This window comes from Lissotriton helveticus, chromosome 1_1 (assembly GCF_964261635.1).
Source record: "Lissotriton helveticus chromosome 1_1, aLisHel1.1, whole genome shotgun sequence".
In the NCBI taxonomy this organism is placed as follows: Eukaryota; Metazoa; Chordata; class Amphibia; order Caudata; family Salamandridae; genus Lissotriton; species Lissotriton helveticus.
In genome coordinates this window covers 1,929,930,424-1,929,942,870 of record NC_136057.1, presented here as the reverse complement: position 1 = coordinate 1,929,942,870, position 12,447 = coordinate 1,929,930,424, and the positions used below count along the sequence as shown (strand labels likewise).

At 48.2% G+C, this 12,447-nt stretch overlaps 1 protein-coding gene across 1 annotated transcript in view; it reads left to right on the top strand.

Moving 5' to 3' along the window:
- Positions 1-12,447, top strand: part of CACNA1E (calcium voltage-gated channel subunit alpha1 E) — a 1,292,345-nt gene that overhangs the window by 1,149,105 nt on the left and 130,793 nt on the right. Inside the window, exons 36-38 of the mRNA XM_078643465.1 lie at positions 7,116-7,212; positions 8,779-8,884; positions 11,046-11,153. Of these exons, the coding sequence (XP_078499591.1) occupies positions 7,116-7,212; positions 8,779-8,884; positions 11,046-11,153 (311 nt within the window). The remainder of the gene's footprint in view (positions 1-7,115; positions 7,213-8,778; positions 8,885-11,045; positions 11,154-12,447) is intronic.

Below are 12,447 nucleotides of genomic sequence, written 5' to 3'. Positions count from 1 at the left end.
CATCTGGTCGAGAGCTGGGAACCAGACACGTTCTCTCAGTGCTCTTTTGGTGGAGACGACTCCTCGATGACCTTCGTGGACCAAATCGATCACTCCTTGTCTCAGTGTCGCTGGTATAACTAGTCTGTGATCTCTGAGGAGGAGGTCGTCACCGGTTACAGAGAGTTCGTCGGAGACATGCCGGAAAGCTTGTAGTTCTTTCTTGACAGCAGGGCTTTCCTCTGCCTCCTGCGGATGGTATCTCCATCTGTTGGTTCGGGTGCGCTTTATCACTTCTTGTAGGATGCTGTCTTGGTTGGTCGCTTCCCGAATGGCATGCATGGGGATGGCTGGTGGACGAGCATGATTGGCCACGAAGTGAATGTATTCCTCCGCAATGGAGGGTGCAGTCTCTGATGAGTCTCGGGGGTGGCGAGACATATAATCAGCTGGATTCTCATCCTTCCCCGGTTTGTGAATAATCGAGAACGTGTACTCTTGCAGCCGCAAGCCCCATCTCTCGATCCTGGGGGGCATCTTGCACTTGGGATTTCCATAGATCGTGACAAGCGCCTGATGGTCAGTTATGAGCGTGAAGTGTTTCCCGAATATGAAGATGTGGAAGTGTTCGCACGCCCACACGACAGCCAGGCTCTCCTTCTCCGGTTGGGAATATCGTTTCTCAGGGTCCGTTAGGCTCCGACTGGCATAGGCGATGATCCTCCTCTGATCCGACTCATGGTCGTACTGTGCCAGGATGGCCCCTAAGCCCACGGGCTTGCGTCCACGGTGATTTCCGTTTTCCTCTTGGGATTGAAATAGGAGAGGCACTTGGCTGATTCCACGGCGTGTTTGATGTCTTTGAAGGCACGCTCACATTCCGGGGTCCATACAAATTGCGCGCCAGCTTTCGTGAGGAGCCTCAGAGGGTGACTGACGGTGGCGTAGTCACGAATGTAGCGGGCGCAGTAGCTTGCCATCCCGAGAAAGGAACGCAAGTCGTTGACATCAGCCGGGCTCTTGGTGTTGTTGAGCGTGGCGATTTTGTCCGGGTCTGGTTTCATGCCACTCGCTGAGAAGATGTGTCCGAAAAATTTCAGGGTCGACTGATGAAATTCACATTTGTCCTTGTTGAGGGTCAACCCAGCTTCTATCAGAGCGAGGCAGACACGATCAAGGGCGGTGTCATGCTCTTGCGTGTCCGAACCGTAGACCAGGATATCATCGCTGTAATTAAGAGCGTTGGGTATGTGGTGGATGACAAGACGTATGGCCTCCTGGAAGATCTCGGCGGCTGATGAGACGCCAAAACTGAGACGTTTGTAGCGGAAAAGACCAAGATGGGTGGCAAACGTCGTGATGGGGCGAGAGCTGTCATCAAGCTCGAGCTGATGGTAGCCCTTGTTCAGGTCCAGTTTAGAGAACACGGTTGCCCCGTTGAGGGCCGTGATCATGTCGCTCAGGAGGGGGCCTGGGTGTCTCTCCCTCTCAATAGCTGTGTTTGGCAGACGCATGTCCACACAGAGACGGACTTTATTTTGGGATCCTTTCTTGGGGACGATAACCACCGGGGACACCCATGGAGTGGGGCCCGCAGTGCGCTCAATGATGTCGGCGTCCAGAAGTTCTTGCAGTTCACATTCAACCGCGGACTGCAGGTGAAATGGCACTCTTCGCGGGTGTTGAGCCACTGGTTTGATTTGCTCGTTGATATGCAAGTGAATTTGACAACCCTTCAGCTTCCCCAGACCTCGGAAGAGGGAAGGGAATTTTCCGGCGCAGTCCGAGATGTCATGGACGTTGAAGAGGATGTGCACTAACTGAAGACGTTCCGCCGTGGGGAGGCTCAGCAGACAGTCAGCCTCAGGACCTTTAATTACATGGATAACGGCCGGGATGGAGAGCTTGCCGTGCGTGAGGGTGGTGTCAAACTTGCCCAAGCATTGGAGAGGTTTCTTCGCCATCCAGGTGTAGACACGGACAGGCGCGAAATGCAAACGTGGTTTGGGGTCCATACGGTCGTGCTCAGCAACGGATATGTAGTTGAGCGATGCTCCGCTGTCCATCATGAATTTGGCGGCATGGTTGCCCACTTTGATGTTGAGGCGTGGATAGCGTTTGAACTGATCATGGTCAGCGAAGTTGACATATTCGGTGGTGTAGGATGAATGCCTGGATGAGGACGATCTAGAGTCTCTTGAGGGGGAACGACGGTCCCATCGGGAGCGCCGAGAGTCGTGACTGGAGTGTGAAGACGTGGGAGATCTAGGAGGCTCTTCTTGAACTGCTCTGATGTGATGACGCTTGGCCTCCGATCGAGAGGGCCGCTGCGACCCATCCTGTCTGTCACCATCGTTGCGTTTTTCTTTGTGGTAGTCTCCACACATGGCCTCAAAGTGGTTGGACCGACCACATTTTCTGCACCGTTGGCCCATGGCAGGGCAGGAGTCGATGTGGGGGTAGTCGTATCCGCACCTGAAACAACGCCTCGTGCGTTCAGGTCGGCGATCTCTTCTTCCAGATACTTTCCTTCTGTAGTCCGGGCGTCGCCTGGGCGAGTACTTGGAGCGCCGCGATCTGTCTCGCGGGTGACGTCTTCCACTATCACGCCGATCCTGTCGTCCCTGCCGTCTCTCAGTGATGCGGTGGGCGCGTTCACGGCTGGTACTGGGTCCTGTTTCAATTTCCGCCGCATTCTCTTCGGCTTGGTCGTACAGTCGGGAGTTTTCTTCGATCTCTGCTAGTTCCTGAGGTTTTCTCAGCAGTCGCCGTCTCAGTGACTCCGAGTGACACCCCGTGATTATTTGAGATTTGATGGCTGCATCCGGCGAGAAGTTGGTAAAGTCACAATGTTGGGATTGCCGCCGCAGCCGATGTATGAAAGAGCTCAGTGGTTCTTCCTTTCCTTGGCGCTGCTGGTGGAACTTGTGTCTCTCATAGTCGACGTTTCTCTTATGCAGAAAACGGTTATTTAGAACAGTTCTTACTTTATCATAGGTGTCACCATCTGTGGCTGGGATCTCTCGAACGATCTTGCTGATTTCGCGCCCCCCTAGATTGCGAAGAGCTATGATCTTGTCTTTGTCTGGTTCAATTTTGGACCCTTCAATATAGTCCTCAAAGTCCTCTAGCCATTCTTGCCATTTTAGTCCCATGCTGCTTCCTGTTGTGACTGACAATGGCTCTGGGGCTCGCAGGTGGGTGCCTCCCTTGACGTCCTTCTGCGCGGGAGGGTTAGACATCTTGGCAATGGGTTTTGGCGCCCACGTCCGCTTCTTGCGTCAGCGGCTGGCGTGCGTTTCCAAGGTTTGCTCTCTTGTGGCTATCAATGTTTGTTTGTCTCTTATGGCCGTCGATGCTTGTTTGTGTTCCAATGCTTGTTCCTTTGTCAGTGCTTGTTTTGTGTTCTATGGCCAATGCTTGTTTTCTGTTGAATGCCTGACTTCAAGATGGCCGCCTGTATTCTGCACAGGGAGGATGTCCTTGAGGGTGCCTGACTCAAAGATGGCCGCCCCCAGTCAACCACGAGGTCTGGGCTCCTCTGCACTCTCAGCCACACTCGGTCACTCTTGGCACTCACCGAGGGTTCTTCCTCCCAGCAGCCAGGCTTTGGCAGTTCCTCTTCACTTTCTGGCCACTTTCCACCGTGCAGGTAGGCCAATGCAAGCTCCCGCGTCTTGCTTGCCGCAGCGTGCTGTTCCTCACGCATCGGGGGTGAGACCCGGTGTCGGCGGCATCGGCGCTTTGTCCTGGCGCTTCCACGAGTTCCCTCACCTCTCGCTGCACTCCTCGCTCGTGCAGGACGCTTCAGGAGGGCTGGGGTAGGCTCCCAGACCCTTCTTTCTTCGATCTTTGTTTCGGGCACACTCCTAGGATTTATGGCGCGAGCGAAGCGCCGGACATCAGAGGGGCAGCGTCTCGTTTCCCGCTGCTCTAACGCGGCCACACACGATCTCCTGGTCGTGAACAGGTTCTTTACCGCTGGCCTCGGGCTGGAGGCGGCGGCAATTACGGGGCACGGGCGCCGCAGGCAGCGGTCGCGGTCAGCCGGGGCTCTGGACGGGTCAGCTTCTTTTCTCGCTCTCCGATGTCGCTGGTGGGTCACCTGATCCCACCCTCGTCGCCAGCTGTAGCGTCGCGCTACTAAATCACACAGACACAGTGTGTTAATTAAGGAGCTTTATTCTATACCTCTTACTCCGACCCCGTCCCTACTCTAACCGCCCTTTCCTGTCCTGTCCCCTCCTCTTCCCCTCTGCCCACCTAGCTCCGCCCACCCCAGCTACTGGACTGCTAACTTCGTTACACCAATCCACAGGCTGCACGGCGGGCGGCTGCAGGGCCCCTCCTGTACTCTCGACCGGCACCCCCTGCAGACAGAGCCCGGGTCTCTAGGGCGAGGAGGGGGCAAGGCTCGGACTGCCTCTGCCTTCTGCACGGGGCTTCCAGCACTTCATCTCTCCAGGCTCTGGGGAGGAGGCAAGCTCGGAGCGGAGATCCCAAAAGCGCAGGGAGAGGCCCAAACACCAAGCCGAACACACTGAGCTGGAGCAGGAGGAGGGACAGAGCAAGGAGAGGCAGCCATGCCGAGGGGGTGCGTCACCGCTCGAGCAGGGAGGGCAGGAGAGAGAGAGAGAGCGAGAGTAAGAGGGGAGGTGGAGAGGAAAGGGGAAGCGGGAGGAAGAGATGTGAGGTCGGTGGAGGAAAGAGCGCAGGGAGAGGAGGAGGTGAAGAGAGATGAAAGGCGGAAGGAAGGATGATAAGTGGGGACGCTAAGATTACTAATGGTAGGAAAATAAGCATTTGCAATGCAATAGGACTCGCATTTACGCAAGACCTATTGCATTGCAAACGGGTGGGCGGGTGGGAGGCGGGCGAGAAGGCACGAACAACGGGAGTGGGGGGCGGGAGAGAAGGTACGGACAGCAGCGGGGGGCACGGGAAGAAAATTGTGCTCATGAAACACGAAGTAAAGGGGCCAGTAGCCATGGAAGGATACAAATGATGACATGGCCGTCATAGGAGGGACTAGCAGCCTATAAACCACTCGGAAGGTGGCATTTACAAAGGACAAAGACACAAGCCAATGAAAAACTGGGCGGGGGAGTGGGCTGGGCATCCCTCATATAGTCAACTACCACAGATCGACCCCAGAGCAGTGCTTGCGCGCTGGCTCTGGGCTCGACCTAAAATTGACTCAGTCTAAACAGAAGCATATTTTAGATGGTCAGACTTATATAATTGAGGGGTCAAATATTGTATACATCTATTGACGCACACTCAGTCTTTGCACAAGCACTTTCACACTGCACACGGAGCACTTTGTAGAGTGACGTAACTTATGTAGTGAATCGAACTACTCAGAATCAATATATCTTATAGCAATGAAAAAAACATGTGCATGTCTTCTGCCTCGGAATTAATTAATTTTGTTAGGATTAATGTACTACTTGAGGAAAGATGGTCTCTGTCTGATTCCCTACAAAAAATTTAAAACACAAGAACGTTTCAGAGAGAACCATTTCCTTTTTTGTAATAGTGAAGTGAGGAAAGAAGCACAGAGTGATAATGGCTATCATGTGGCGGCTGTGGTTAAAGTGGAAGTATGAATCTTGCCTGTGGGGTCCAACCATAGGAATGGGTACTACTCTGTCAATCTATGTGTAATAACACTGCAGTCCAGCATCGAAGACCCGTCAATGGAAAAGAAATGTTGCCTATTACTATTATTTTCCTGCCTATTAACCTGTACCAAATGACAACTTATCCTTATAAATGTTGATCTATGAGGTGACTGCGCAAGCATAATTTTCGGAATGTCATTATGTTTGGTGGCACAAATCTCTGTAGCTTATCAAAGAGAGAAGATGAATGATGGGTGGAGTTGTGTGACTAAAGAGAGATAATGGAGGCTGAGGAGCACAAGAGCAGCGGACAATGGGAGTGAGATAGCTGGGATAGAAAAAGTGGAATCGAATGAGGGGATGATCTGAATTAAAAAAGAGAAGGTAGCGAGAAAGAGTCAAAAGAGGTGGAATATGTGTGTTAAACCAGAGGTGAAGTGATTGGGAATGGAGGAAACTGAGCCGGAAAATTAGGAGTAAATTATTCTTGAAGGAGTTTGAGCATGGTGAGGTCAACCCTGACAATGGTTGTCAAGAATAGCATTAGGGCTACTTTGTACATACTAGCTCACGAACAGTATACATGTGTCTTGACAACAGGGCAAGTGGCTGCCTCTTTAAACTCGGCCTGATAAATTGCGCACTGGCAGCATGATGGTGGCGCATTCCTGCAAGTATGGGGTGCAGGATTGAATTGTGGGGATTAGAAATGTGCATGTATTTCTTGGTTTAATCTCTATCGCAAGCATGGTATTTGTCTTCTATGTTTCTTCATTTCTTTATTTCTATGCACTGGTGCATGCTGGGTGACCTGCACTCCGCAAACAGCCAGGTGGAAGCAACTGGGCATTTCCACTGACGATTTCCCCGCTCTTTAGCTTCTATGCAGGGCCAGCCCTCTCCACTGCATAGAAGCCAGGGAGATACATGGCCAACCAGCCATAGACCAGAAAGCCCTGCATGGCTACAAGAGTGGGAGGAATGGGGATGCATCTTATTGGACAAGGTCCACAGAATCAAGTGGCCCAAACCTAACCATGCAGTCAAAAGCATTCTGAGTCAGTCATGGCATAGGGGCCCTGTATCCAGTTTATACCACGCACACACAGCCAGAGAGCAGGAAATATGCATACAACAGGGTTTTTGGCAAGGAGAAAAGGGAAAGACAAACTACAGAGGTTCTTTAGGAGCCAACTGAGAATCTATAGAAGGTGGCAGTCGATTAGCAGCGTGCACTACTGCCACTTGTGGTGGCTGTGCGCGAGGTATAAACCAGCGTCGTGTGTTGTGCCCTGACTGACTTGCATCCAGTAACGGCTCTCCTCTTCTTTTCTGTTTGTCTATTTTTTCTTCTCTCCTGTTTGGTTTCTTTTTTGTTTATGTTCGGTTGTTTTTTGTTCTCATGGATATGCTTCTCCCCTATTGCTCTCTCTCTCTCTCTCTCTCTGTCTGCACATGCTCCTCCGTACCCATGCCTCAATCCTCTCCCACCCATCCCTGCACCATGTGCAGTGGGCGTATCCATTACACAGACATGTATGACATGCTGACTCTCATGTCGCCGCCGCTGGGCCTCGGCAAGAGATGTCCTTCCAAAGTGGCGTATAAGGTAGAACATTCCCTCTGTGGTTCAGTGCTGAGCTAGAGCAGGGTGGATGGTAGGACGGGTTATTAGAGGCTGGTGAGTTGTTAAGCCAAGGGGATGTCAGAGAGATATGCAAAGGAAGCAAAGGCCTTGGGCAATATTTACAGCATCCCCCAATTTATCTATCAACAGTGTGGGTCGAGGCATTATCAAATGCTCCATTTCTGGCTGCATGGACTTCTACCAGTGTGAATAATGTTTCTAGTTTCAGGCACAGGACCATAGACCTTACTTCCTAGTAAAAGCAAAGCTCTTCTCCCGTGAGAGGCTGGCCACACTTCCCAGTGTGGAATTAGCTGGCAATTGCCCTCAGTATGACACAAAACGTCATGAGTGTGGGGACACTGCCATCCCGATTTGAATTAGTAGCCTTCATTCATTGTTTTGGGATTCCTAACTTCCTCCACATACCTGGGGCTCTCATCCTTCCCCAAAGTATGGAATACAAAGTCTTTGCCATAGTCAGACCTAATTAGTGACTCACGGCCCACTCCTTCCAGGCGTGAGATTCACATCTATTCACCAACTGTGGGGCTCAGAGCCTCTCTCATTATGGGACTGAAGTCACTAGACTTCCTTAGTCCGAGGCTTACTTTCTTAATCTGTATGCTGGACATATTCCCTTTGAGCTTTAGACCTAGAGGACGACTGAGCTTCAGGCTATTGTCATTGACTCCACTGCTGTTGAGAGCTTTAGGTAATTGATGGCTCTGGTGCCTAACATTGTCCAGCTAAAGGCATTAATTTTAATCAGTCAGTAATTCCCTATACACCTGCAGGGCGTAGGAAGAAGTTCATCTATTGCTTTAGACATCCCACCAGTGGATGTAGCCAGACTTGGGCTTCTCCGAGCTCGAGACTGGAATGTGGCCAGAGCAGCTCTCAACATCTTTGAGCTCCAGTTTATTAATAGAGTTTGATATATTGGTGTCAAGTCACTTTCACTTATGACAAATTTAAGCAAAATCAATTTGAAAGGAACATATTTGCATGTACCAAGTCCTCTAGAACAATCTTGGACTCTATTTTTATTTTGTAATACCACATGACTCCGGCTAGAGTGGGCGTCTGCTCGATGCTGCATTAAAAACCAAGATAGTTTTGTAAACCTATCTATGACTCCTCAAAACTTCCATGTACAAGGTGCCTGACAATTGACAGTACTATTGAATCGATAGTCGAATCCACCAGCAAGAGTTTCTCAGAGGGATCGAGCATTCCGAGCCATCATGAAAGGACGCCTGATGGATCCAGTGTTCCTCACAGAGGTCCACCATGCCCAAAGGAAGATCACTCCCTGAACAGTTCTGGTTCTCTCTGAATGTTTGTTCTAGAGGGAGCCTCCAGCCAAGTTAGAGAGACTGTTTATGGGAGGCTGTTAGGTTGGGATGAGTGCAGAGGGAGAGGGCCAGGTGTCCTTGCACTTCTTTGTGCCTGTGGTGTGAACACTGTGTGTGTGTTTGTGCGTGCTTCTCTTGCTTGTGGCAATATGTGTGTCGATATTCTTGGCGCCCGATGTTTCTCGTGCAGAGGCTGGTCCTGATGAACATGCCTGTGACTGAAGACATGACCGTGCACTTCACCTCCACCCTCATGGCACTCATCCGCACAGCCCTGGACATCAAAATCGCGAAAGGTAAGAATAAAGTAGAAGAGCTTCATGGTCTGAGAACAAAAAGACAAATTGTATCCACATGGAGATAGTTTGAGGTGCCTTCTTTACGGAAAGGTCCAGATGTATCATCGCTGTGTGTATTTCTTGCTTTGTACCATCGCTTTGCTTCTTTATTTGAGGTTGAAAGTGCATTATGCAGTCTTGTGTATCACACATTCATATAGTAGAGATTATCTTTGTATGCTGAATCAGTAGTGAACCATAGGTTTGTGTACGTCATTACGTGTTCTGACATAAGATGGTTCACCCATGTAACACAATGATTCACCCCAATCCTACATTACATAAAAAATGATTGCTTAGGCTATGTGAGTGTGAGGTACTGCCCACGAGCATTCACCAAAATGATTCATCACTGAGAAGCATTCCTCAAAACAATCGCAGAACATTGAGGGGCAAATTTATGAGGATTTGGCACAGGGCAGCGCAGCAAGTCGCCTTGCTGCGCTGTCCTGCGTCAAAGGGAAAGGGCAAGAATGCACCATATCTATGGCTTATGGCACATTCCTATCCCCCTACGATGGTACCGTTTCTGCAGCCTAGCGCCAATGTGGGCACCATTTCACAATTACACCAATGTGCAAGGGTGCCTACGTTGCATGCAGGATTGTTTTTGTGCTGGAAGGGGCACCTTGCAGATTGCAGCACACATAGAAAGAAGAAAAACAAGGAGAAATAAACATATTTCTCCTTGTTCTGCCTCCCCTGGAGAGGTGTAAGGTGTTGGCACATCCCCAAGTTTACTTGGTCTTGTAAATTTACTAGCTAACAGAAAATTCCCATGGGCCAAGGTGCCTCGCCCTTTGATTACCCTAGTACTGCCCTCGGTTAGATTTAAGAACAAGGTCATCAAATAGTAAAGGATTTGCTGTATCACATATTTCTTCATCTTCATGATGGTGAAAATTGTTTTTAATCTATACATGCACCGATTGGAGGTGTGGCTGGCTGCCTGTGGCATGCCTGCACTGGTGTAACTTTTAGCAATGATGAATGATGAAAGCCTCCATGTAAAGGTTTCACTGACACCAGATGTAGTGATCTCTTTTAGGTCTTGCCTAGAGAGCTTTCGCTTTCTCTTGGCAACACATTTATTGCATCCAGCGTATATTTAGAGTTGACTTTGGGTCCACCCCTTACTCACGATTCAATGGCTTTCTAGTCAATATCAGTTGCTTTTCCCTTATTTGATAGCTTTCAGCCCTATTCTTGTGTTTGCCCCGCTCAAGGAGCATTGCAGTCTCACTGTGTTCTAGCTGTTCTGCACATGACTGCAACAACTTTATCAGGAAAACAGTTCATGGGAAGTATTCCAATCATGTTGTATTGTCAGTTTTAAAGGAAGGTGTTTCCTCTAATTGGACTGACACCAACCGGAAATATTCAAGACAGACCCAAAACTACTGCACTTTAAGAAAACCTAGAAGACTCTTTAAAGATCACTAAATCACGATGCAGTAACAGTGCACTTCTGCTCCCAGACCCCAGCTTCCTCTCCAATCATTCGTTGACTGTATCTTTTCCTTTGACCCTGGCGTTTTGCTTGGTTTGTTCTATATAAATATAGTACTCCGTAGTGGTGAATCCAGAAATTGTTTCCCTCTTGGTAATAGCTTCCGTCAAAGCGTGACCACAATAGGAACTGAAGGTTGAGCTGTAAGCTTATCTAAGGTCGTCACAGGATTTGAGGCACTACCAAACTAATGGCATAGACCTCAAACCTAGGCACATTTACTTGTCATGTAGGCTATAATGTCCCGAATTTCACACATGCGATGGGTAATTTCTGATGTTTTGTGTACAGCACGTTGAATGCTTCCCAATGCCCAGCCTGAGATTTGTCTTCATAATTTTTAAAAACCCATGTCTAACATCCTGTGTTTTAAATCCAGCTATCTAATGTTATGTTGGTCCAATTCTTGAGTTCCTCACTTTTGTAGGCTGGATATTTAATACACCTCTACTACCCTTTTTCATGGTTTTTGTATGGCAAAGATTTCAGGTTATAATTTGTTATTTCCTGGATACTGAGTGACCTGCATGTAACTGCCTAGATTTTCCATAAGATTCTTCTACACCATTAACTTGGTTTTGTAGTGGCTTTACAATTTCTGTTTTCCAGGGGGTGCAGACCGTCAGCAGCTGGATTCGGAATTGCAAAAGGACATATTAGCCATTTGGCCACACCTGTCTCAGAAGATGCTGGATCTACTTGTACCTATGCCAAGAGGTGAGACATCTTGCCTTCTCAAGGGTGTCTTTGAAATCTAACACACACAACCCACTCAACTCTGGACATCTGTATAGGCAGAGAAGTTACTGTTTCCTCACATGTACAAACATGACATAGAAGAATTTGGATCCACTGTTCAGTAGAGAGAGGGAACTGACAGACTGGAGCAACAGTGGCATCAGAGTCTTTTGTGGATTTATCCGAAGTCCCAAAGAGACCTGCAACCTGCTTAAAAACACTAGCTTTGACAGCAATGTAGGAAAATGGTGCCTGTATAGAAAAGGTACTTGAAATACTTCTTTATAAAATGGTAGGACCTGAGAAACATTCTCCCAACATCACTGCAAGTCTGCTGAAAGGTATTCAAAGTGACAGCTAAACTCTCATCACAGCCAAGGAGCAGGAATCATCCTGGCAGAGGATGAATGAGCCACAAAAAAAAACCTCAAAAGTTATAAAGCCATCTATTTTCATAGGTATCATACGTACTCTTTTTTTGTAAATTCTGGAGATGGTTTATATAGCATTTCTCCAGAGTTTTCCATCTGACAGCAGATGAGCAAAGCATTGGAAATGACGATCCCTTAAGTGTGCTCTGTCATACTGGGTTATAAGACAGGGCAGATCAATAACTTTTCTTCATATATGTAAAGACTGCACTCGCCACTGATAGTGTTTAAGTGCATTACAGCCTTTAGAGCTCAGACAGGTTCATCAGAAGAGAAAAGTACTAGTGCTGAAAGCGTCAGGCATGAAATTGCTGATGAACTATTTGGTGTCTGTTGATTAGTCCAATAAAAATCAGGACTTTCGGGCCATATGTAGAAACAATTTTTTGTGGTCAGTAATGGCCCGATTGCACCTTTTCCAACTGCAAAAATGTTTTTACATATGTACAGATGCCAAATTTCGAGTGGGTAACCTGTTACTGAATTGAAATTTGGTATAGTGATTCGGTATTTCGAAGGGGTGTGTTTATAGCTTCCTGTCCAAATACCGAATTGCAGTGCTATATGAATGTTGTACAACTGAATTACATTCGCAAAACAATAATTTTTTACTGACTACTAAAAGGTTGTGGTAATCATTTGCAAATGGCAAGGGACTCTTTTGTCTTTGTCAATTTATAAAATATATTTTTTAAGAGCAGGCACTGGTCCCACGGAACATTCCCGGCTCTTAAAAAATGAAACTTTAAAGTTTCTTTTTTTCTTTTTAAACGCATCCTATTTCTTCAAGGAAAACAGGTTGCATGAAAAAAAAGATTGCTTTATTAAAAAGCAATCCCAGA